Source organism: Seriola dumerili, unplaced genomic scaffold, assembly GCF_002260705.1.
Source record: "Seriola dumerili isolate Sdu_G_001 unplaced genomic scaffold, Sdu_1.0 BDQW01000073.1, whole genome shotgun sequence".
Taxonomy (NCBI): domain Eukaryota; kingdom Metazoa; phylum Chordata; class Actinopteri; order Carangiformes; family Carangidae; genus Seriola; species Seriola dumerili.
The window spans coordinates 4766439-4786189 of NW_019174328.1; the positions used below are offsets into that span (position 1 = coordinate 4766439).

At 38.8% G+C, this 19751-nt stretch overlaps 7 protein-coding genes across 8 annotated transcripts in view; 2 read left to right on the top strand and 5 right to left on the bottom strand.

Annotated features, from left to right (window-relative positions):
- The window catches only part of snx5 (sorting nexin 5), an 11214-nt gene extending 8174 nt beyond the window's left edge, over positions 1-3040 (bottom strand). Inside the window, exons 1-5 of the mRNA XM_022743834.1 lie at positions 2886-3040; positions 1178-1282; positions 944-1054; positions 551-672; positions 311-434 (exon numbers count right to left, since the gene is read on the bottom strand). Coding sequence (XP_022599555.1) covers positions 311-434; positions 551-672; positions 944-1054; positions 1178-1282; positions 2886-2921 — 498 coding nt within the window. The 5' untranslated portion in view covers positions 2922-3040. The remainder of the gene's footprint in view (positions 1-310; positions 435-550; positions 673-943; positions 1055-1177; positions 1283-2885) is intronic.
- Positions 3041-3418: 378 nt separating this feature from the next.
- mgme1 (mitochondrial genome maintenance exonuclease 1) lies at positions 3419-5558 on the top strand. Its single transcript, XM_022743972.1, has 5 exons — positions 3419-4137; positions 4251-4488; positions 4592-4724; positions 4939-5069; positions 5472-5558. The coding sequence occupies exons 1-5, from the start codon at positions 3618-3620 to the stop codon at positions 5509-5511; spliced, it is 1062 nt and encodes a 353-aa protein (XP_022599693.1). The 5' UTR covers positions 3419-3617; the 3' UTR covers positions 5512-5558.
- A 204-nt stretch (positions 5559-5762) lies between these two features.
- LOC111220756 (glycine N-acyltransferase-like protein 3) lies at positions 5763-7954 on the bottom strand. The gene is made up of 5 exons (XM_022743973.1): positions 7754-7954; positions 7478-7588; positions 7274-7382; positions 6302-6428; positions 5763-6187 (listed from the first exon to the last, which is right to left on the bottom strand). Exons 1-5 carry the CDS (start codon positions 7913-7915, stop codon positions 5782-5784), a joined length of 915 nt encoding a protein of 304 aa, XP_022599694.1. The 5' UTR covers positions 7916-7954; the 3' UTR covers positions 5763-5781.
- Positions 7955-8718: 764 nt separating this feature from the next.
- LOC111220704 (glycine N-acyltransferase-like protein 3) lies at positions 8719-10730 on the bottom strand. Of its 2 annotated transcripts, none has more exons than XM_022743899.1 (5): positions 10520-10730; positions 10344-10424; positions 10105-10225; positions 9347-9479; positions 8719-9227 (listed from the first exon to the last, which is right to left on the bottom strand). In XM_022743899.1, exons 1-5 carry the CDS (start codon positions 10592-10594, stop codon positions 8828-8830), a joined length of 810 nt encoding a protein of 269 aa, XP_022599620.1. In that variant the 5' UTR covers positions 10595-10730; the 3' UTR covers positions 8719-8827. The 2 variants fall into 2 exon arrangements, with proteins under 2 accessions (XP_022599620.1, XP_022599619.1); XM_022743898.1 differs by having other exon boundaries at positions 10317-10424; positions 10520-10728.
- Positions 10731-11274: 544 nt separating this feature from the next.
- On the bottom strand, positions 11275-13323 carry LOC111220584 (cystatin-C-like). The gene is made up of 3 exons (XM_022743705.1): positions 13064-13323; positions 12208-12318; positions 11275-11663 (listed from the first exon to the last, which is right to left on the bottom strand). Exons 1-3 carry the CDS (start codon positions 13259-13261, stop codon positions 11589-11591), a joined length of 384 nt encoding a protein of 127 aa, XP_022599426.1. The 5' UTR covers positions 13262-13323; the 3' UTR covers positions 11275-11588.
- Positions 13324-13412: 89 nt separating this feature from the next.
- Positions 13413-16571, top strand: LOC111220582 (epoxide hydrolase 1-like). Its single transcript, XM_022743702.1, has 10 exons — positions 13413-13544; positions 13646-13715; positions 13830-14043; positions 14165-14345; positions 14465-14674; positions 14749-14878; positions 15199-15410; positions 15606-15714; positions 15842-15967; positions 16081-16571. The coding sequence occupies exons 2-10, from the start codon at positions 13693-13695 to the stop codon at positions 16280-16282; spliced, it is 1407 nt and encodes a 468-aa protein (XP_022599423.1). The 5' UTR covers positions 13413-13544; positions 13646-13692; the 3' UTR covers positions 16283-16571.
- Positions 16572-16622: 51 nt separating this feature from the next.
- mad2l1bp (MAD2L1 binding protein) lies at positions 16623-19150 on the bottom strand. The gene is made up of 3 exons (XM_022743704.1): positions 18763-19150; positions 17559-17842; positions 16623-17455 (listed from the first exon to the last, which is right to left on the bottom strand). The coding sequence occupies exons 1-3, from the start codon at positions 19133-19135 to the stop codon at positions 16928-16930; spliced, it is 1185 nt and encodes a 394-aa protein (XP_022599425.1). The 5' UTR covers positions 19136-19150; the 3' UTR covers positions 16623-16927.
- Positions 19151-19751: the final 601 nt, after the last annotated feature.

Below are 19751 nucleotides of genomic sequence, written 5' to 3' on the forward strand. Positions count from 1 at the left end.
GTTAAATTTTTGCTTGTGTTATTTGTTTTTTTTTTTTTTTTTTATCATTATGTGTCACAGCATGCTCCACAAATACATGTGGCCTGTGCTCTTTTATCACACTGCTACCTAAATATATAAAGTGTTAACTCTTAGCTGAGTTCTGCAAACAAACACCACTGCTACTGACTGACAAAGAGTACATTGATAAGCATAACTGCTGATCACAGCAGGATGTAAGCCATGTGTCACAAGTGTCCAGTAAACTCTACTTCCTCTCTTTCCAACAGACAACTCGGGGGAAAGGAAGTCAGCATTATGAGGAACTCACATCCTGGTCATACTCTAAGAAAATCTGGAAGTTTCTGTCTTTGCTTAAAATGGGGTGAGAGGACAATCTCTGCAGGAAGATTTCGTGCACTTGGACAGTCTTCTTGAAAACAGCCAGGTATTCACTGAAAAGAAAAGAAAACACCATGGATTATACAGATGAAGCAGCTTTTGTAACAGTACATTATCTAAAGGATAGAATACAATTTATTTATATTTTGTTTTTGAGCATCACACTCACGCCTCCAGCTCCTGCTTCATTTTAGCATACTCCTCTTTGGTCATAGTGGCTTCACCTTCCCCCAGTTTGTGCATCTTTTCTCTTGGGCTCTCAAAGTCAGGCTTTGGGGGTGCTGGAGGAATCTATGAAAAGGTAAAGCAGGATATAAATTACTTTAAAGATTCATGACAGGTTAAAAGGCCTTAATGTGTAATGTACAATTATAAATTTGGAAAAATAAGTTTCAAAAGGATAACTGCTTGATTCTTTTGGAATGTACACAGAGCAAAAAAACTTTGTGGCTGTCTTTTAACTTCTCCTTTCTTCAGTGAGTGCACAGACACCAAAGACAAATAGTGGTATTATGGCCCCTGTTTATGTCTGCAAGTCATGTCTGCAAGTAGTCCAACTCACTATCAGGCCAGCATAGTCCTCTGTCTCAACCAGAGTGTCATGTAGCCAGATGAAGTCTTCATGCTGCCTGGGAACAGAGAACTCTGGCTTCTGGAAAGAGCTAAGAGTGGTCTGGGAACAGAGTTACATGAATAGAAATTTGTAAGGAAAACTTTCAACATATCAGCAAATACCCTCAGAAATATTTTTAAGATTACTAGTAAGTTTGGTGGAAGGGTACAAACAACTCTTTACTTTTGTATGGACAGTGAACTTGACTTTGTCCCTTTCACAGAGTGCATCAGGAATGTCAATGAGAAGAGAGGCATCGTTGTTTAGATCCACAGACACAGAGCGCATCTAAAGAGAAAGAATAAACCAGGGTTATCCAAAAAATTCTTATGTGTAAAGATAAAAAATATCCCATCTCATATACAATTGTTCTTCAGAAATATCCAACAGGCCTCTCATCTAGTCATCATTCTGGACTATATCATGAATGCCATTTGATTCACTTTGGTTTGGTTAGATTTGACAGTTTATCTACAGACTTGGCTCTTGTTTGCCTTGGTGTTTCTGTGGAGTCCCATGTAAAAGTGGGACTGCATGTAGCCAAAACACTATTCTTAGCTTGCAACTACTGCATTTTGAATATTGGTTCTATAATTATAGGTCAGTATTCATATTTCACAGATGTAACAGTATCGGCAAAATCTTAGCCAGTAAGGCAGCAATACAAATCCTCAGTGACTGGAGTCTTTCCTAGCGTGACAAGACAGTTCATAGGAAAGTTGTGTTAGCATCTACAATACTGACAGCCCAAAGCCACCACCCTCTACCTGATTCAACAAACTAAGGTTTGAAGTTAGAAAGTACAAAAGGAAAACATATCAGACCATGAACAGTCTCAACCCACAGAACTCAGTCTCAATCCTAGGATCTCATCAAAACTTTAAAAAAAATCCTAACATGCACAGTGGCCCTCAGAATTCTGAAATGCACAAAACTGCAGCACTGAAAATAATTCTTCCATGAGTTTAGAGCTTCAGGTGCCTGTGTGGTGCTGGGTAAAATGTCTGGATGGAGTTAAGTATTGGATCTAACAGTAAGAAGAGCCTCTAGTCCTTTGGCAGTTAGAGCTAGTCTACACACCCTAGTTGATCTGTTATATTATGACATAAGAAATAAATATAATCTTAACTATTTACTCTCTTGCTGGGTAAAGGGTAAACCTTACATTCAGTTGCTATTTTAATGGGTACAACCATCATGAAGGTTATATTGTGCAGATTTTATTGTAACTGTGTTAGAGAGGTGTTGATATCTCATTGACAGACAAGGGATGGACAAAGTATAAGAAACTCGTCCCAGTATAACTATTAAGCTCAAAAGCACCTTTGGCAATATACTCCAAAATGACCACAAAGTTGAAGTCCTCAAATCTGCTAAATCAAATTAAGGTCATGTTATAGTTAACTTGTCTTAACATTGGTTAGAATGCTAATAATTTTAGCTCAGTCCACTAAGCTGTCACAGGCCAGAGTGCTGCAAAGCTCTACAATACAGTAGTTTAATGGAGTAACAACGTAGTTTAAGAGACACCTCAATGTTATACAGACTATGTTAGTTTTCTGTAACTTTAACGTTATATGTTGCAGTGAACAATTGGCGTTAACTGTGACACGTTTAAACACGTCCAGTAAGTTAGGTAACGTTAGCAAACAACACTTGTTTGCATACATGCAGACTGACAGTACTCAGTTAACATTAACGTTTACGGTAACACACCTATTGATAGCTGTACCGATAAAACGTTAGCTAGCTTTAGCCAGAGGCTAGCGTTATGTAGGCAGAAAAGTTAGCGGTAATAACTTGCCAGAAAGCAACCGTTATTGTTAGCAACCTTTATGCTACTAGGGCTGACTTTTGGTGCAGTTTACATGTCAAGACCCATTTACTTTACCTTTTCCTTGCTGTTTTCGTCTAAGGTGGATGTCATGATTGGGCTGAAATCGACGGAATGGCAAGAATAGGCCAACAACCCAAATAACAAAACTATATGCAGGAAGCTCTTCCTCCGCGGAATGGTTAGCTGCCTGACGAGCTGTCAAATCGCTTTTTTCGCCCCCATCCTGGTGATGAAAGATTAAATCCCGCCTACAGTGAATTTGACTGGACAATGTCAAATTTGCTAAAGCTACGATTGGGTTTTATCCTAATCAGTCATATCACATTTCTGTACCCTTTGGATTGATATATTATGATGTTTATGATAACTTGTTTTTAAATGGTAATGTGACCGTTTGTTTCCGTTAACAAACAGATGAGGTGTTAGGAGCAAAAAAAAGTAAATGAAAGTAACTAAACTCAACCCCGCCGCCTAGGCAATGACCATACGGATGTATTTCAATGATACACTGCACCTTATGGGTAATGTAGTTTCTACTGTTTCAAATACAGTCATGAATCCACCCGGAACTTCAATTTCCAGGTACGGAAGTTTGTGCAACCAAAAAGGCGCGTCGTTTAGAAACAGTTGTGTGCATTTGGACGAGTTACTCTTGGACATGTTGGGGCATGGACCGTTGCAGTAATGTACTGTAAGAACATCGAAACTACTGTTGTTATACGTAGTTAGCTAGTTGATAAGTTATTATTTTTCATATTTCAAGTGTGTTGAGTGAAAGTCGCCAGAATGTTAATTCTTAAACTCGTGGTGTCTGTTGGAGGCAGCATGGTCCCTCAGTGCACCTCCCTCCTTGTGAGGAATTTGTCACTTGCCTGTCATTGCCTAAGATACCCCAAACGAAACAGCCCATACAGCCTATCGAACAGTGAGCGCTACTCTTCTCTTTTGAAGTCTGTCATCTCCTCCAGGGTCAGTTCCCAAACCCCAGAGACCCTCCAAGCGGAGGACGAGCACATTTATGGACCTATCGTCAAAGGACAAACACTCTCCTCAAGAGCAGAGATGAGAGAACCTAGAACCTTTCATCCCTTCTTAAACTGTGAAAAGACTCTCGAAACGGAGGAGCCTGAGTCAGGACTTCCAGTCCGGATTTTGTTTGACAGGGGCCCAGGAAGGACTATCGTACCGAGTGTGAGCCGCATACTTCAGCAGACGCTTTCCCCAGAGCAGATCTTCTACCTGGAGAGATGGAAGAAGAGGATGGTCGCAGAGCTTGGAGAGGATGGCTTCCAAGAATACACACAGAGTAAGTTTTGGAACATGATTGGAACATGCTACTATCATGTGTTACTTGTGTATTCTTGATATTCGTGCTTACAGGTGAGGTTCTCAAGTGACCCAATATTGTTTTTCAAACAGATTTATTTAGACAAGGGAAGATCTTCCATTCAGTTTTGGAGGATGTTCTGATGTCAGGTGAAACATGGGAGGAAACACATCCTCCAGAGACACCAGAGTATCCACCTGAAGTACAGGGATACATGGAGAGCATATCTCACATACTGGAGGATGTCACTGCAGTGAGAGCTACTGAAAGTACAGTACAACATGACACCCTGAACTATCTGGGAATTGTAGACTGTGTTGCTCACTACAGGTAAATATGGTGAATCTGCAGACACAGGTAGACTGTGCATTTTCCGTACGAGACTTGACTTTTCATACAACATTCACTACACTCTGCCTGTTTTTGTCCACAGAGGCGTACTGTGTGTTATTGACTGGAAGACTTCAGAAAAGCCCAAACCATTCCTGAGAAACACATATGACAACCCTATTCAAGTGGCAGCCTACGCTGGAGCTTTGAATAGTGACGACAACTACAAATACCAGGTGTTCTATTGAGATAAATGTTGTGGTGACCTTCTACTTCACTGATTTTCACCCAGATTGTAGAACTGTCTCTCAGCATGAAGTCAGATTCCTAACTTAAAGGATAGATTATAGAATTTTAAAAGTAATCATCAGTCTTAGTGATAACTCTTTCAGCCACTGTGTGTCACACATAGGCAAAACTTCATAAGCAACTGATCTCTTCTCACTGCAGGTTGAAAATGGGCTCATTGTCGTGGCCTACAAAGACGGTTCACCTGCCCACGCTCATCAGCTGAGCTCAGAGCTGATGCTAGAGTACTGGAAAACTTGGTTGCTACGCCTTGAAGAGTTCACAGAACAGAGGTGATGCATTTAGAACAGTTTTTTCTTATTCCTTTCAAAATAATTCCAATTCCATTTCCACTTTGTTCCTTCATGAACTAGTGAAACTAAAATGTTTAGTTGACAAATAATTTGATGAATCAAGAGGAATTTCAACGAGGTAGTAGTTTGGAGTCACTATAGTTACTTGTTACTGCAATTTCTCATTATATTTGACCTTTTATAAACCAGATTCTTGATTGAAAAATATACAGAAATGAACATTGGTCTACCACAAGTTTTAATTTAATTTGCTCCCAGCACCAGAGCAGTCTGGATAATAAATAATCTTTTGACTAAAATTGCCCACTATTTCCCCCTTGTTAAACATAGGGTAATAAATAGGTACATCATTTACATTAAGATTTCTTCTTTTCATTTCAGACCCAGTCATGTGTCAAGTGGTTTTTCAGAGAAGAGATGAGATGTTTGAAAAGACATCTGCAAAGGCATGTCCACTGAGCAGGTTTTTTCAGTTCAAGGCGACTGAACCTGAAGTGAAAGTATAACATGCTCCAATGCAGTAGGAGCTTTTTTACCCTCATTTTTCACTAGCATTTTCATTTCATCACAGCCCTTTTCTGTGCTACAAATGCAAATTAATTAGCTCACATTCTGGACCTTTCTTGTTAATATATGGGCCTAATCAGTTAATTAGAAACCTGCACTTCAATATTAGCCTTCATTGAAATATCTAAATATCATTGAATGCAAACCAGGTTTCCCTGTACGAGGGATCTTCAGTAAAGCCCAAGTTTTTAAAGAGCCTGTAGGAGACCATGTTCTCCTCCTCTATGAAGCAGTAGACTGGGTAGCCCTCAGCAAGGAGTCTTCTGGCCATGGTGCCGACCAGGACTTTGGCGTAGCCTTTCCCTCTGTGCTCTGGCAGAGTGTACAACATCCCCATAGCACACGACGAATAGGTCAGGATCCAGGACACAGGCTTTCTCTCTGCATCCAGCACACAGCAGGAGGGGAAGTTTGCAGTCATGTTGTGCATCATCCTCATAGCTGCCTCATTCTTTCCAAACTTCCATGTCTGATTCACTAAGTCAATGTGAGATTCATCCAGAGAGCTTAGGCAGATCCCTGGGCTGATGCTGAACAGAGAGGAGAAAGAGCAGAATCCTGTTTTATTAAGGACCTATTAAACCTTGAAATAACGGTTTTGACTCGCACTAGAATTAAGATATAGCTGTATGGACAGGCTTTACCTGTCTAGAGAGGGAAGCTTGGATACATCCTCTAGTATCATCATGTGACACACTGCCCTTTTGTTGCTGGGTGCGTTTTTTTCTGATGCCACAGCTGTGAATATCTCCGCATGGCGAAGATCAATTCCTTGGACAGAAGGAAAAAAGTTTCTTTTTTTTTATTTTTATGGAAAAGCTATTAACAAATGTGTGAAACTTAATGTACTATTCGTATTACTTTTGAGTAGCCTACTGAGAAACTGTATGCTGTATTTAAACAGGATTACAAATTCCAGTGTCAGAAATGACTTCCACCTTCCTTTGAAACCTTAAATGTGCAAAGGGTGATATATTTGTAACAAAAAGATCAAGTAATATTGTTGCTATGATATAACAAAAAGTTAATAAATAATGTTTTACATAGCCATCTTGGAATACAAGTTTTCTGTTCCCTTATGATATGAATCCTCAATCATGACCTCTTTTCTCATAATTTCTTCCTTTCTTATTTACCTGTTTTATTCCCCAGTGCTTTGCTTTTACTGATCTTTGCCCTCATAACTTTTTGTAGTGTAGGAATATGAAATAAAATTATGTCATATCTGTCTTGGATCACTAAATGATATGCCACCGACAATGGGAGGACTTTGAACACAATGAAATAATAGGTTTAAGTTCAAAACAGCTATATTTATATATTAATGGCTGCAGTACAAAAATCAAGATCTACTATCAGATGTCCGGGTTTTGTAACTTCCTTTCCTTTATATCTTGTCGTTACATTTTGAAGGAATTATCATTTAATGGAAAATTCCTTCATTAAAAAAAATACAGCTGAATAATTGGAGTGCAAAGATGAGTGTGTTAATGACATGGTAGTATTTCAATTAGCATATAAGGCCGTTATCTAAGAGCAATGTACAAAGAAAGGAACAAAATGAGAATTAAATGAACTGACTTCCGTTACTATTGGAGAAACGGTGAGAACATTACCAACACAAAGGTACAAGGTCCAATCAATAACAGACGACTTCCTTATGGTTTCCTTGAGCATAGCTTCATCGTTTGCAAAAACCAGTACGTCTTTGAAGAGATCACCCTCCTGTAAGAAAAATGAGATGATAAGATACTGTATGCAGATATACAGAGGAAGGATATACAGTATATATATTATTTTTAATACACATATACAGTTACCTGTTCATATTGTGGTTTGCAGAGGATGACACTGAACTCTGGCCATCTGTCCACTAAAACCTTTACAGGGTCTGATCTGACTCTGTTTCTGAGGACCAAAGTACCGTACACCTTAAAAATGAAACAAATAACTTCATTGTAATACAACAAATAGTTTGATCAGTTATTAGTGAGGCTGTGTACTTTCAAAAGTGACACCGACGAAATAAAAGTCAAAAGTTGTAGCGATCATCGATTTGAAATAGTCTGTTTACAATATTGTACGAGTTTACACACCGGCTGTGACCGCGGTAAATATCTTTTCAGCAGGGTCTCTGCCGTTTTCAGCTGCTCCCCAGTCAGCTCCATGGTTTGTAATGTTTGGTGATATTTCTTCAGTATGAAATAACAAGAAGAAGCACTTAAGAAGACCAGTTCATGGATTGGAGGATCGATCATGGAAGTCTGCTCCTATAAGAAAAAGAACTGTGCAGCCGACTGTCGTTGGCTTTCGATTCGCACTTTCGTCACGTGAGTTGAGGGCAAACTTGAAGAGGGGAAGAAAGTCTCCTCCATATGTTCTAATGCTTATTTTAGTTCACCACCACGTCAAAATATTGTAGGCCCTTTCCAGATTTGTCAACATTTTTCGACATTATTTGTCATAATTAAAAAGGCGATTATCTTCATTCAATGTAATTACTGATGTCTTTTCTCCAATAGACTCCATGTAAGATAAGAATAATACGACCATACTATCTATCTATCTATCTATCTATCTATCTATCTATCTATCTATCTATCTATCTATCTATCTGATAATTAATCCTAAACACATTCTTTTTAAAACAGCAATAAAACAAAACGAATGAAATAGCCTCTATATGTAGTGGCTATAGTGTATGAAATTTGATAGTTACTAAGTGCTAACAACATAATCAACATTGTTCAATTCGCCTCTCTAAAGGCCTGTATTTATTATAAAAAGTTGAAATTATTATTGTATTATGTATAATTATATTATTGACAGTTAATGCCTGTTTTACTACCTCCATTATGACAATCAATGACAATCAACATTTGGTTGCAATGATTTGGAGAGCCTGTAAAATTTGGACTCTGTAATAGCACATATTAAAATGTGACAATGCACTATCAATATATGACCAATACGATTACAATTACTTTAAAATGTTTAAAATGTGCAAGCAAAGAAAATTTGTGCCACAGCAACGACAGACTAGTGTTATTAATTACCTTTAATTTTGGTTACATTACACGTCATCCATATTTTTATCCATTAAGGCACAGGCCACATTTATATGTCAGCTATACATTCAAAACATCTTAAATTTCACGGCAGTTACAAAATCAAAAGTTGAATTCAAACCATGCCGCCCTGTATGAGGGGTCCTCAGTGAAGCCCAGGTTTTTAAAGAGTCTGTAGGAGACCACATTATCCTCCTCTATGAAGCAGTAGACTGGGTAGCCCTCAGCATGGAGTCTTTTGGCCATGGTGCCTACCAGGACTTTGGCATAGCCTTTTCCTCTGTGCTCTGGCAGAGTGTACAACATCCCCATGGCACAGTAATCATACACCAGAATCCAGGACACGGGCTGACCCTGGTCGTCACTGATGCAGCATGACGGGAAGTTGCTGATGAGGTTTTTAATGGTATTGTAACCTTGCTCATCCCCTCCAAACTTCCAGGTTTTATTCACCACGTCAACATGGGAAAGGTTCAGAGATGAAATCCTTGATTCAAGCTCACTATAGAGAAAAATATTATTCACACATTATTGCATCTGAGATGAGAAAAAATATTTTACTTTTCTCTGATGCAGATTCAAGTGTATCCTTTCAAGTGCATTTTAATTATCTGAACATACCTGTCCACTTTTGGCATGAGAAGATGGCTGCTGTCTGGCAAATACAGAAGATTCACCAAAGTAAAGCATCTGTTATTAACCTCTCTTTCAGATGACACTTCTTTGAGCATGGGGGCATGGGAAACGTCCAATCCTGTGGGACAAAAATGATTCACATGTTAATGCTATTCTATATAGTCTCTGCAAGGGGTTGCACTAGTAGTGAAGGAAGTATTCACATCTCTAACTCAGTAAAAATATAGCAAAACCATGCTGCAAAAATACTCCATTACTGTTTAACACCTGCATGAAAATGGAAAAATATAAACAGTACTGTTGTTAAATGTACTTAAGGTAGCAAAAGTAAAAGTACTCAATGCAGAAAAATGGTCCCTGTGAATATTAAACTATTAAATATTATGTTATATAGATTATTATTACTGATGCATTATTTATAACTATCACTTTACAGTTAAAATAATGCATCGTATTTTATAAGCTTACCATACTAGATGATTACAGTGCAAAATGTTATAAGAAAGTAGTAACTACAGATGTCATTTACCGGTAGTGAAGTAAAAGGTACAATCTTTACCGCTGAACTGTATGGCATGAAATAGAAATACTACGATAAGTTCTAGCACAGGACATCTCTTGGGTAAATATATATATAGCTACATGTATTGAGTTACACACTCCAACAATGAGCCTGTGTTGTCGTGAAGTCCCATCATGACTGAATATTAAAGCACTTGTTCTCTGCAGTTCTCTAAATTCACCTCCGACTAGGAAAGAAGAACTCCAGTCAACTGCATCCTCCTCTGTCAGCATTTTCCTTAAAATCTGTTCATCCGTGCTGTAGTATGCCACCTTTTTCCTAAATTCCAAGGCGTGCTTGTTCTGTGAGGTAAGCACAAAATTCAACAATTATGTGGCACATTAAAATTTCAGTCTGCTACAGCAACAATGATCTAATGGGATGTGAACTCACCTCTGGATGTGGTCGGCAAATGATTACCTTAAAATCAGGCCACTTATCAACGACTATTTCCAGTGTACTGGGTTTGTTTCTGTTAATACCATATAGGAATCCGTAGACCTTAAAACACGAAAAATTACAAGGTACAATTGTTTAGGCAATGGATAATGCTACCATGTTGAAGAGTCTGTTTGAAATAGGTTGCAGCCGTTTACCTTCAAACTCTTCGGTAAGTGTTTTAGCAGAACTCCTTCAGCAATCTGCAGCTCATCTTTGTGTAGGACCTTCATGTTTGGGCAGTGGAGCTTCCTGACTGACACACTTTATTACTTCCTGTCCTTTAAACTCATGTGTCCCAATAAAACTTTTTCAGTGGGTCAGCCTTTATAAATCATTGACAGTCGGTCATCGCCGTTCATCTTGTGCATATCTCATACTATCGGTTCTTGTCTGCTCAAAGTAAGTAGTGGGTTACTTCCTGTCTGAAATTTAAAAATAAGAGCTATATTTAGAAATATACACACATATGGACTTTCAAAATAAAATCCGTAACGACGTGAGAAGGAAATCATAACGGGAAGGAAATACAATTTATCTCTCTCTCCCGATCGAAAAAAATATGTATTCATTATTTATTATTATTTTGTTATAGATGCCAGCTCATACTTTGTGTAAAAATCTGTCTTGGAAGTTTACACTAAATGTATTGAAAAAATGAATAATGACTGAAATACGATACGACATAAGAGATTTTTTTTGCTTAACAAAAAACCAGTTGTAATTAGTCTACTTATGAAAATTTAGTTTTTCCTTCCCAAATCATACCCTTCACTGCATTCAAACCATTTTGGTCAATGTCAGATGACAGAGATAGAACAAAACAGTAACATTTAAGACCAACATCTGAACTTTACACTTGTATGAATGTACCAACAGTAAGGTCTGAAAAACAAGTTGACACATGGACACATTTATGGATGTTTATGTACTACTTTAATTTTAAGATCATTTTAACCACCATTTAACAATTCAAATGTGTAAAGTATATGAAATTAACAAAGCACACCTCCTTCTATTGCATTACAATAATGCATGGGTTATTCTGAAGTCTGAAACATAGTGACTTTAAGCGGTTATTCTTTTTAGCATACAGTGAAACAGCATGGGTAAAAATGGAAAGGTTAATACTTTTGTGGTTTGTCTACAAGAAAACACATATTGCTTGTGTTAAAATTATTTTGCAAATCAATGCCAAAACTCAAGATTTCCCACATAGTTCTCCGTCTAGCATTTCTCATCCACCATCCTGATCTCCTTCATCCATGGGCGACTCCACACGGTAAATGTGCACTGGTAAGGCTGTGGGGAAAAATTTTGGAAACACATAAGATTTCATTAAATTATTTAATTTATTTAAACAAATAAATATTTTCCACTAACAATTCATGATCATTATCAATAGATCATTATCAAAAGTGTTGAATTAATTATTTTTTTTAACTTAATAATCTAGTTAAAAATAACTGTAGTTTAACATCATAATTGTCATCAAAGAAATACATATGACTAATTATACACCCAATGCAATCATGTAAGAAGATTGATGTATTGTCATATTTTGGTGTGATGTTTTTGATGCAAGTTGTGAGCTAAGTCCATCTGATTCACTCCCTATAGTTTCATTCCACTGCCTCTCTGTATGGTAACAACAACAAACAAAGCTTGATTGGTCAGAGGGGAAGTATGCAGCTATTTCGCAATCTGTTGAAACACATTGTGATCTACTGTTGAAGTGTTTCAGAGCAAGTCTACTGTATGATGTTTAAACATTGTGTATAATAACTCCTAACGTAAAAAAAATAAATGGCACTTTTTTCCCCCCAGAAGCTGCAGTTGTCATTACCCGAGCCAATGCCTGGTCTTGGTGGATGGCACACAGTTCATTTGCACTGTCCTTTCTGCAGGGGGTCTTCCCCATTTTCACAGTTATGATGTACTTGATGCCAGCAACCACCTGTAGGGAGAAGTGGATGAGAATTACTGGAAATACTGATCATGGTAAATCGTAATAATAAGCACTGTAGCAGTCCTACAGCAGACTTCAGGACATCTCTGCCATTAAGTTTCACTTTAAATGAACACATACCTTATAAATACCAACATTTGCCATTATCAGCTTGTGTCAGTCAAATGAAGTTCACACCAACATAAATGATCTGACGTAGCTCCATGTTAACCCTCTTCTGCAGTTCGACGAACGGCACAACAAATACCAAAAATAACTAAATTAGTGTTTCTTTTCAGCTTCCTTTTATTGGCCTTCATTCGTGTGTAAAGAGTAGGTTGCCAGCTCATTTATTTGTTTGGAAAAAACCTGGGAGGGACCTGCAGCTGCCACGACATGGTGTAGAGACACACAAACTACACAAATAGTAAAGCTTGACAGACAGGATAGGATTTAACGAGATGTTGTTTGTATTCGGGCCGACGTTACTTCACTGCCAGCCATTGATTTAGCTGTTAGGATCCGTACACACTGTGCATAGATATAACACTGTACATACTTAAATGTATGTTAAAGTGACTTCAGGCAGTTTAGGGGTGGAAATTAAATCTTAAACGGGTACAGGCGTAACGGGCCAACTGCTTGTCACACCGCGGCCGAAAATACGATGGATTACGTTTACTTTAGCAAGTGACTGTCCGTTTCCCTACAACAGTCTGTAGACCCTCACAAGCCCAGATCAAACGTTACTAACCTGTCTTTGGACCTTAACCACTTCCGCCACTTGGCTCAGGTACAGGTCGTTAGTGCGATTGTTGTGATGGACGACGGCGAAGTTCAGGGCTTCTTGTGCCCCTGTCTCATTCATATCAATGTCTTGAGGCCCCCCCACGAAACTACCTAATCCGACGGCGAAAACAGCCGCAAGAACTGGAAATACAAGCTTCCACATTGTGTCTCTGTCGATTCAACTCTCTGCCGTGGACAAACAGTCGCCTCCCTATTATATAAACAACTACGTAACGGCTGTTGTGCACTCGAAGTGGCAAATCTCGCGAGAAGGTAAACTACTTGTAATCTCGCAGTCAATGAACAATCTCTGCAAGGCAAACTCATATCTGATTTAGGTTTCCGCTTCACTACTCAACCGAGTGTGTGTTGATTTTGCACACCGCTGAATCCTGTAGTCCTGTTGGTAGAAAATTTTACAGACACACTATAAAACAGGCAAAAAGGTATGTTGAAATGCATGATAGATTAATTTTTGCGTGCGTGTACACAACGTTTTAAGTGCAGTGCGGTGAATGAAACATTTTTGACCTCTTTCCTGTTGCAGGTCTAAAAAAAAGAAAAAGGACCTGTTGGCGCTCACCTTTGGACACAATGCTAAGGCTGCAGGTTTTGAAGTAAGTAGACTTTTACTACTAACACTCTGATTTTATCAGGATTAAAATCTTTGTGGTGAGATCAGAGCTGTAATTATCTGCAATTATTTGATCTCATTTTTCTACACTTTGCAGGGAAACTTTCTTTGGCTTGGATGCTGCCCAACAGCAGCTTGTAATAGGGACAGCTGCGGCAGCAGGCGGGATACTTGCATACGTAGTACACCAAAGAAGACATGTCAAAAGTATTCCACTTGGTGAAGGGTGGTGGGGAACAGGAGAGAAACCGCTGATAGAGGATGATAAAATCTACCCCTTTCATGTGCAAACCTCAGATAAAGAGATTGAGGTAATTTTTATCTATAAATTACACTTTGATCACTAATTACCAAACTAAAAGTAATAAAAGTTCCAATAATAAGACAGTAAGGTGTTCATGTGAAGTAATCAGCTGTGCTCTTATTGAACAGGACCTTCATGAGCGCATTGACAGAACCCGATATACGGATCCTTTAGAAGATAGTGGCTTTCACTATGGTTTCAGTTCCACTTATCTGAAGAAAGTGGTTTCCTACTGGAGACATGAGTTTGACTGGAAAAGTCAGGTGGTAGTGCTTAACAAGTATCCACATTTCAAAACTAAAATAGAAGGTACACCCTGCCTCACACTGAATCAACATGGTTTACTTGCAGTAATTCCTAATAATTTGGATTGTCAATCCACACTATTTCTTTCTTTTCTAACTTCCAACGCGTTTGCTTTAATTCAGGTTTGGATGTGCATTTCATCCATGTGCGGCCACCACACCGTGAGAATCAGAAGGTTCTGCCTCTCATGCTCGTTCACGGCTGGCCTGGCTCCTTCTACGAGTTCTACAGAATTCTGCCACTTCTCACAGAGAACCAGGATGGTGTTGTGTTTGAGGTCATATGCCCATCTATTCCTGGCTACGGTTTCTCAGAAGCCCCTCATAAACAAGGTAGGTGATTCTAAATACATGCGTGTCAGCTTGAGCAACAGATGTCTACAGATGTGCCTCCTGTACTTTCTCAGGATTTGACAGTCTCGCTGCTGCCCGAGTTTTCCTGACACTGATGGAGCGTTTAGGTTTCTCCCAGTTCTATCTGCAGGGAGGAGACTGGGGTTCCCTCATCACTACCAACATGGCACAGATGAAGCCTCAGTAAGACAGTCAGCAAAACAAGCCCTTACTGAAAACAAGTCATCACTGCAGTGGAATTTCCACCACCAACTTGTTTTCTAAAGCGAACATTGTGACATTCATCAGTTGTGAAAGTGTTTGCAGTGTACAAAGTGCAACAATAACCAAAACCAGTGAGAGTACAAATTCCAGTAGACATGAATAAATGAAGGATATTTTACCACAAGAAATACACAAACATTTATAGCTATACATTGATACTTAATACAGATTAAAATTGTCTATAATCTTAGGTAAAAATTATATTTTTTAGTAATCTGTTTCACAAACTATCTTCCCAGGTGCGTGAAAGGTCTCCACTTAAACATGTTTTCGTCAAGAAGGGGGTTCAGAGTGCTGTTGTCCCTCATGATTGGTCCTTATCTGCCCTTCCTGGTGGGCTTCAGTCGGGAAGATGTCCACCGGTTGTTCCCTTTCTTTGAGAAGAATGTCTGGGGCATCCTGAGGGAAACAGGCTACATGCACATTCAGGCCACTAAACCAGACACTGCAGGTAGAGACATACATACCCAGGAAATAAACTCACTGATTCTGATCATCATATTGACATTGCTGAGGGATTAAAAACAAACTCACAGTTTTTCAAAGCTTTTTATGAGAAGCTACCTAAAAAAAATCCAAGTGTTACAAATATTTTGTGGTCTCATTATTATTTCAGCTGTTAATATAGTTTAAATGGTGTTCACAGGTTGTGGAGTTAATGACTCTCCTGTGGGTCTGGCTGCCTACATTCTGGAGAAATTCTCCACCTGGACTGATCTTGGGAACAGAGATCTGGCCGATGGTGGACTGGAGAGGTACAAGAAGGCGTTCCTTCTCATCCTTCTAGTATTATCATCATAGAAATTATATGGGGTTAGGTTAAACAAGGATTATGTGATTGTTATTGTCTCTAATGAATTATAAATGACTGCATTTGTACAGGAAGTTCAGTCTGGATGACCTCTTAACAAATGTCATGATCTACTGGACCACAGGCTCCATAGTCTCCTCCATGCGCTTCTACAAAGAGAACTTAAAGAGTAATCCTGAAAAAAGACTGGATGGAAAGTATGTGCCCAAGTGCTCATACTGTCAAAACTCACAACTTCTATTTTGCATACCTGACATACCCTTTTATCCTATCGTGCTGACCATAATAAAATTTTGCTGTTTTGATTTAGGACAGGGATATTTGTGCCCACTGGACTGGCTGCCTTCCCTGGGGAGCTGATGCACTGCCCTAAATCGTGGGCACAAATGAGGTATAGAAACATCTACTCCTACACTTTCATGCCTCGAGGTGGTCACTTTGCTGCCTTCGAGGAGCCTCAGCTGCTGGCCAGTGACCTTGTTCAGTTTGTCAGAAAAGTGGAGGAGTTCTGAAGAACATCAATGTAATTATGGTATTTTTTTTTTTTTATGAATGCTGTTGTTTGATTTTTAGTGATCACTCCAAATGGGACATGTATACAAATTCTTGTTTCTATGATCTCTCTCACGCCACAATTCTTCTTATTGCTTGATGTGCCTACATTGCTGAAATCATTTAAGTCTAAGGTTTTCTAAACATATTCAAAGATGATCCTGTCCAATGTGTCCACAGGGTGGATTAAAGAAAGTAATATAATGCATCAAACCTCTCAATTTATGTTCATTAAAAATATATTACACCGATATTGTATGTTGTTGTGTTTAATGTGCTTAGAAATGAGTGATATTTAATGTAAAACATTCTTTATAAATATAAATAAGAAACTCAAAACAGATTTCAATACGTGCCAAAAAAGCATCTTCAGAAGTTTCCCAAAATTTTAGATGATTAAAAAAAAGGATAATACGCCATACTGCTTGTGTCAATAAAGCCACTATTGTTTGAATCTACATACTTTTAATCACAAGTAGTAAAAATGAAACTCATAATTCATTAAAATATATACAGTTCAAGATTCACTTGTACTGCCATTAAAATTTCACTGTAGTACAGAAAGAGACCTCCAATCTCTACTGAGCGCTCCCCAACTTTATGGGTTAGTTGCTGAAGCCCTTGATAGTCATGGGTGCCTGAAACCACACATAATCCTGCCACTCTGACCCTTCTGCTCTTGGTTCCTCAAAGGTGCTGGGATCAGTAGACAGAGCAATAACTTTGTTCTTAACACGAGCTGGTACTTTAAATTGTAGTTTTGGGCGAAACCAACCTACGCCACAATCCCTGTGAGCCAGCACTAAGACTGTGGTGGACATTAACCGAACAGGTCTGGTGTCAGACAAAAGGTCAGCCACAAAAAGAGTGCGGAAAAGCTGCCTTAAGCATGAGGATACCCGTAGACACTGATCTCCACCAGCCAACACCAGCGCCTCCATGTTGATCTCATACAGCTCTTTGGGCAGGATGAGGGAGCCACCCAGTAGGAGCAGCACACGGGGCACCCTGCTAAGGGAAAATAGCACCTCAAGCTGCTGCAGCACTTCCTCTAGCTCCTGAAGGGTTTGCTGACACTTCCGCCAATCCATGTCTGCAGACTTCACCGGCCTCCGACTCACCATGTCTTTATCCTGAAAAGCAAAACATTCATCAAACACTTAGTTTAGCTCAAATCAACAACATTTCTTTGTTTATGAACATTTGATTTGCAGTACTATAATATTTCCAAATCACCTGCATTGAGGCCTGTTGTTTCTTTTGGGAATACACCAGCTGGTCATATGTCATGGGTAGTTGCTGTCTCTGATAGAGAATACACTTGAGGATCTCGCTGACGAAGCGGCAGCAGCCCTCCTGAGTCACAGTGCCGGGAAAGACGACATTCACACAGCCTTCCTCCTGTGCTCTTCTCACCACCTCAGCATCACTGTCCTCTGTGTCACCGTGTTGTTTACTGGCAGTCACATTGGAATCTGGCAAACTTCTCTGACCAGAAGTGTGTTCTCCTTGGGTATTTTCTGTCCAAACAAGGACCAGAGTAATGTCATTAAAATGAGCAAAGGATCTGTCTGGCTCAATTTTAGCTGGTTAAATGTTAATGAAATCTAGCAAGGCCAGTTTCCCAATGAAGCCATTGTCCCCGTTTTCCTATTAAACCTCAAATATTACTACTGTCTGGCTGTGGTGGAAGAATTACGCATATCCTTTTGCTTAAGCATAAGAAGTATATACATATTATCAGCAAAATGTATTCAATGCATCAAAACAAAAGTACTCATAATTCAGAATGGTTCTTTTCAGAGTCATATATTGTACTACTGGATTAAAATAACTGATTCTTTAAAGTGTAAGCAGCATTTTAATGCAACTATTCAAGGTGAAGGCTAATTTGAACTACTTTCTATAATGCTGATTAGTTTAATCAAAGAATCATATTTTTCTTTGTTGATCTTAATGAAGATGAATGTGAATGTTGACCTTTAAAAAAAACTATCTCCAAATAAACTAGAGGGGCTAGAGAATAGCAACCAATAAACATATTCAGATGTTTATTGAATGCTATTTTTGATTGAAAAAAACAAAACAAAAATGTACATGTACAAAAATTAAAAACCATAGAAAAGCTGCAAGCCATCAAACACATTAAGATACTGGAATCAGACAGTGGTTGGAGCTTTTGCTTCACAAAAGACTTCAAACCACTAATCGTTGATCATCGTTGCCATCGATTAATGGACTAATTGTTTCAGTTTTAAACTATTTCTGTTAAATAAATGTGGTGAAGTAAAAAGTGTAATATTTCCCTGTGAAATAGAGTTTGTTTCCGCGTGCAGTGTTTTTACAATGCAACAGTCGATGCTTCATACTCATCTTCTTTGCTATAATGCTTCCTTTTGCGAATAAATGAGGACACACCGGTTGTCCTAGCATTTCCTACCTGGAGTGATGGTTGTAGAGGGCGTTGTGGAGTTTTCCTTGTCTTCAGTGTGCTTTACATTGTGCTGTTTAGAATGTAGACGACATTCAAGGGAGAGATCTTTTATTTCGATTACATTTTTCACCTTTAAACATGTGTTTACGGCCTGTGGTGAGAGCTGCTCGACGATGTCCGCAGAGGGTAGACATGAACTCGAGTTGTCAGGAACACTTTGTAATGTTGAGACGTCACACGTGTCCAGTGTGCTAATATCTTTTTCTGACGAAAACGAGAGGCGCCTTTGTATCCCATTGTCTCCGCTGTTAATATTGGACGCGTTTTCAGCTTCTTCTGAGTTCGACGTTGTTTTAAATACATCCGAAACTTCTGCCATACTTTTGAATGTCCCCGCCGGCTCTTTGCCGCATTGCATCATGGGAAACCCGAATCGACTTCAATGAAGCTTTCACGTTACACAGGAAGATTCGAAAATCGGACTTCCCTGAGAAAATGCTGCTCGTCCGACTATTGTATGCTAATGAATACATTAAAATTAATTCATTCTTGCGGGCATGACGGCTGGGTTTGTAGGTGACCCACGATATTTACAGCTTGCTTAATTTTGAACGTCACTTGTTGTAACGTTTAATTAAGTGCTTTGATAGTGTTATTTCGTAACAACTCAACATACTAATTACCACTGGATCTTGCATTAAAGGTGTGTTTCGTTAATGTAAGAAGAAATAAGAAATACAATAAAATAACAAAACTTTTCAGATAGGCCTGACTACTAACACGTCCTATAATCAGTTTAACCATTAACTGGTGTGTTTTTCCTGTGTGACGCAAATGCATCATATTGACACAGACATTCAAATCATAAACACATGGATTTTAATGGCATACAATGGGTTTATTGATTAGCAACTCAGAATATGATTTGAAGTCACATAAATGTCATAAAATGTTTGATGTTTGGGCAAGTCTCTTTCCATTTCCATAAGAAGATA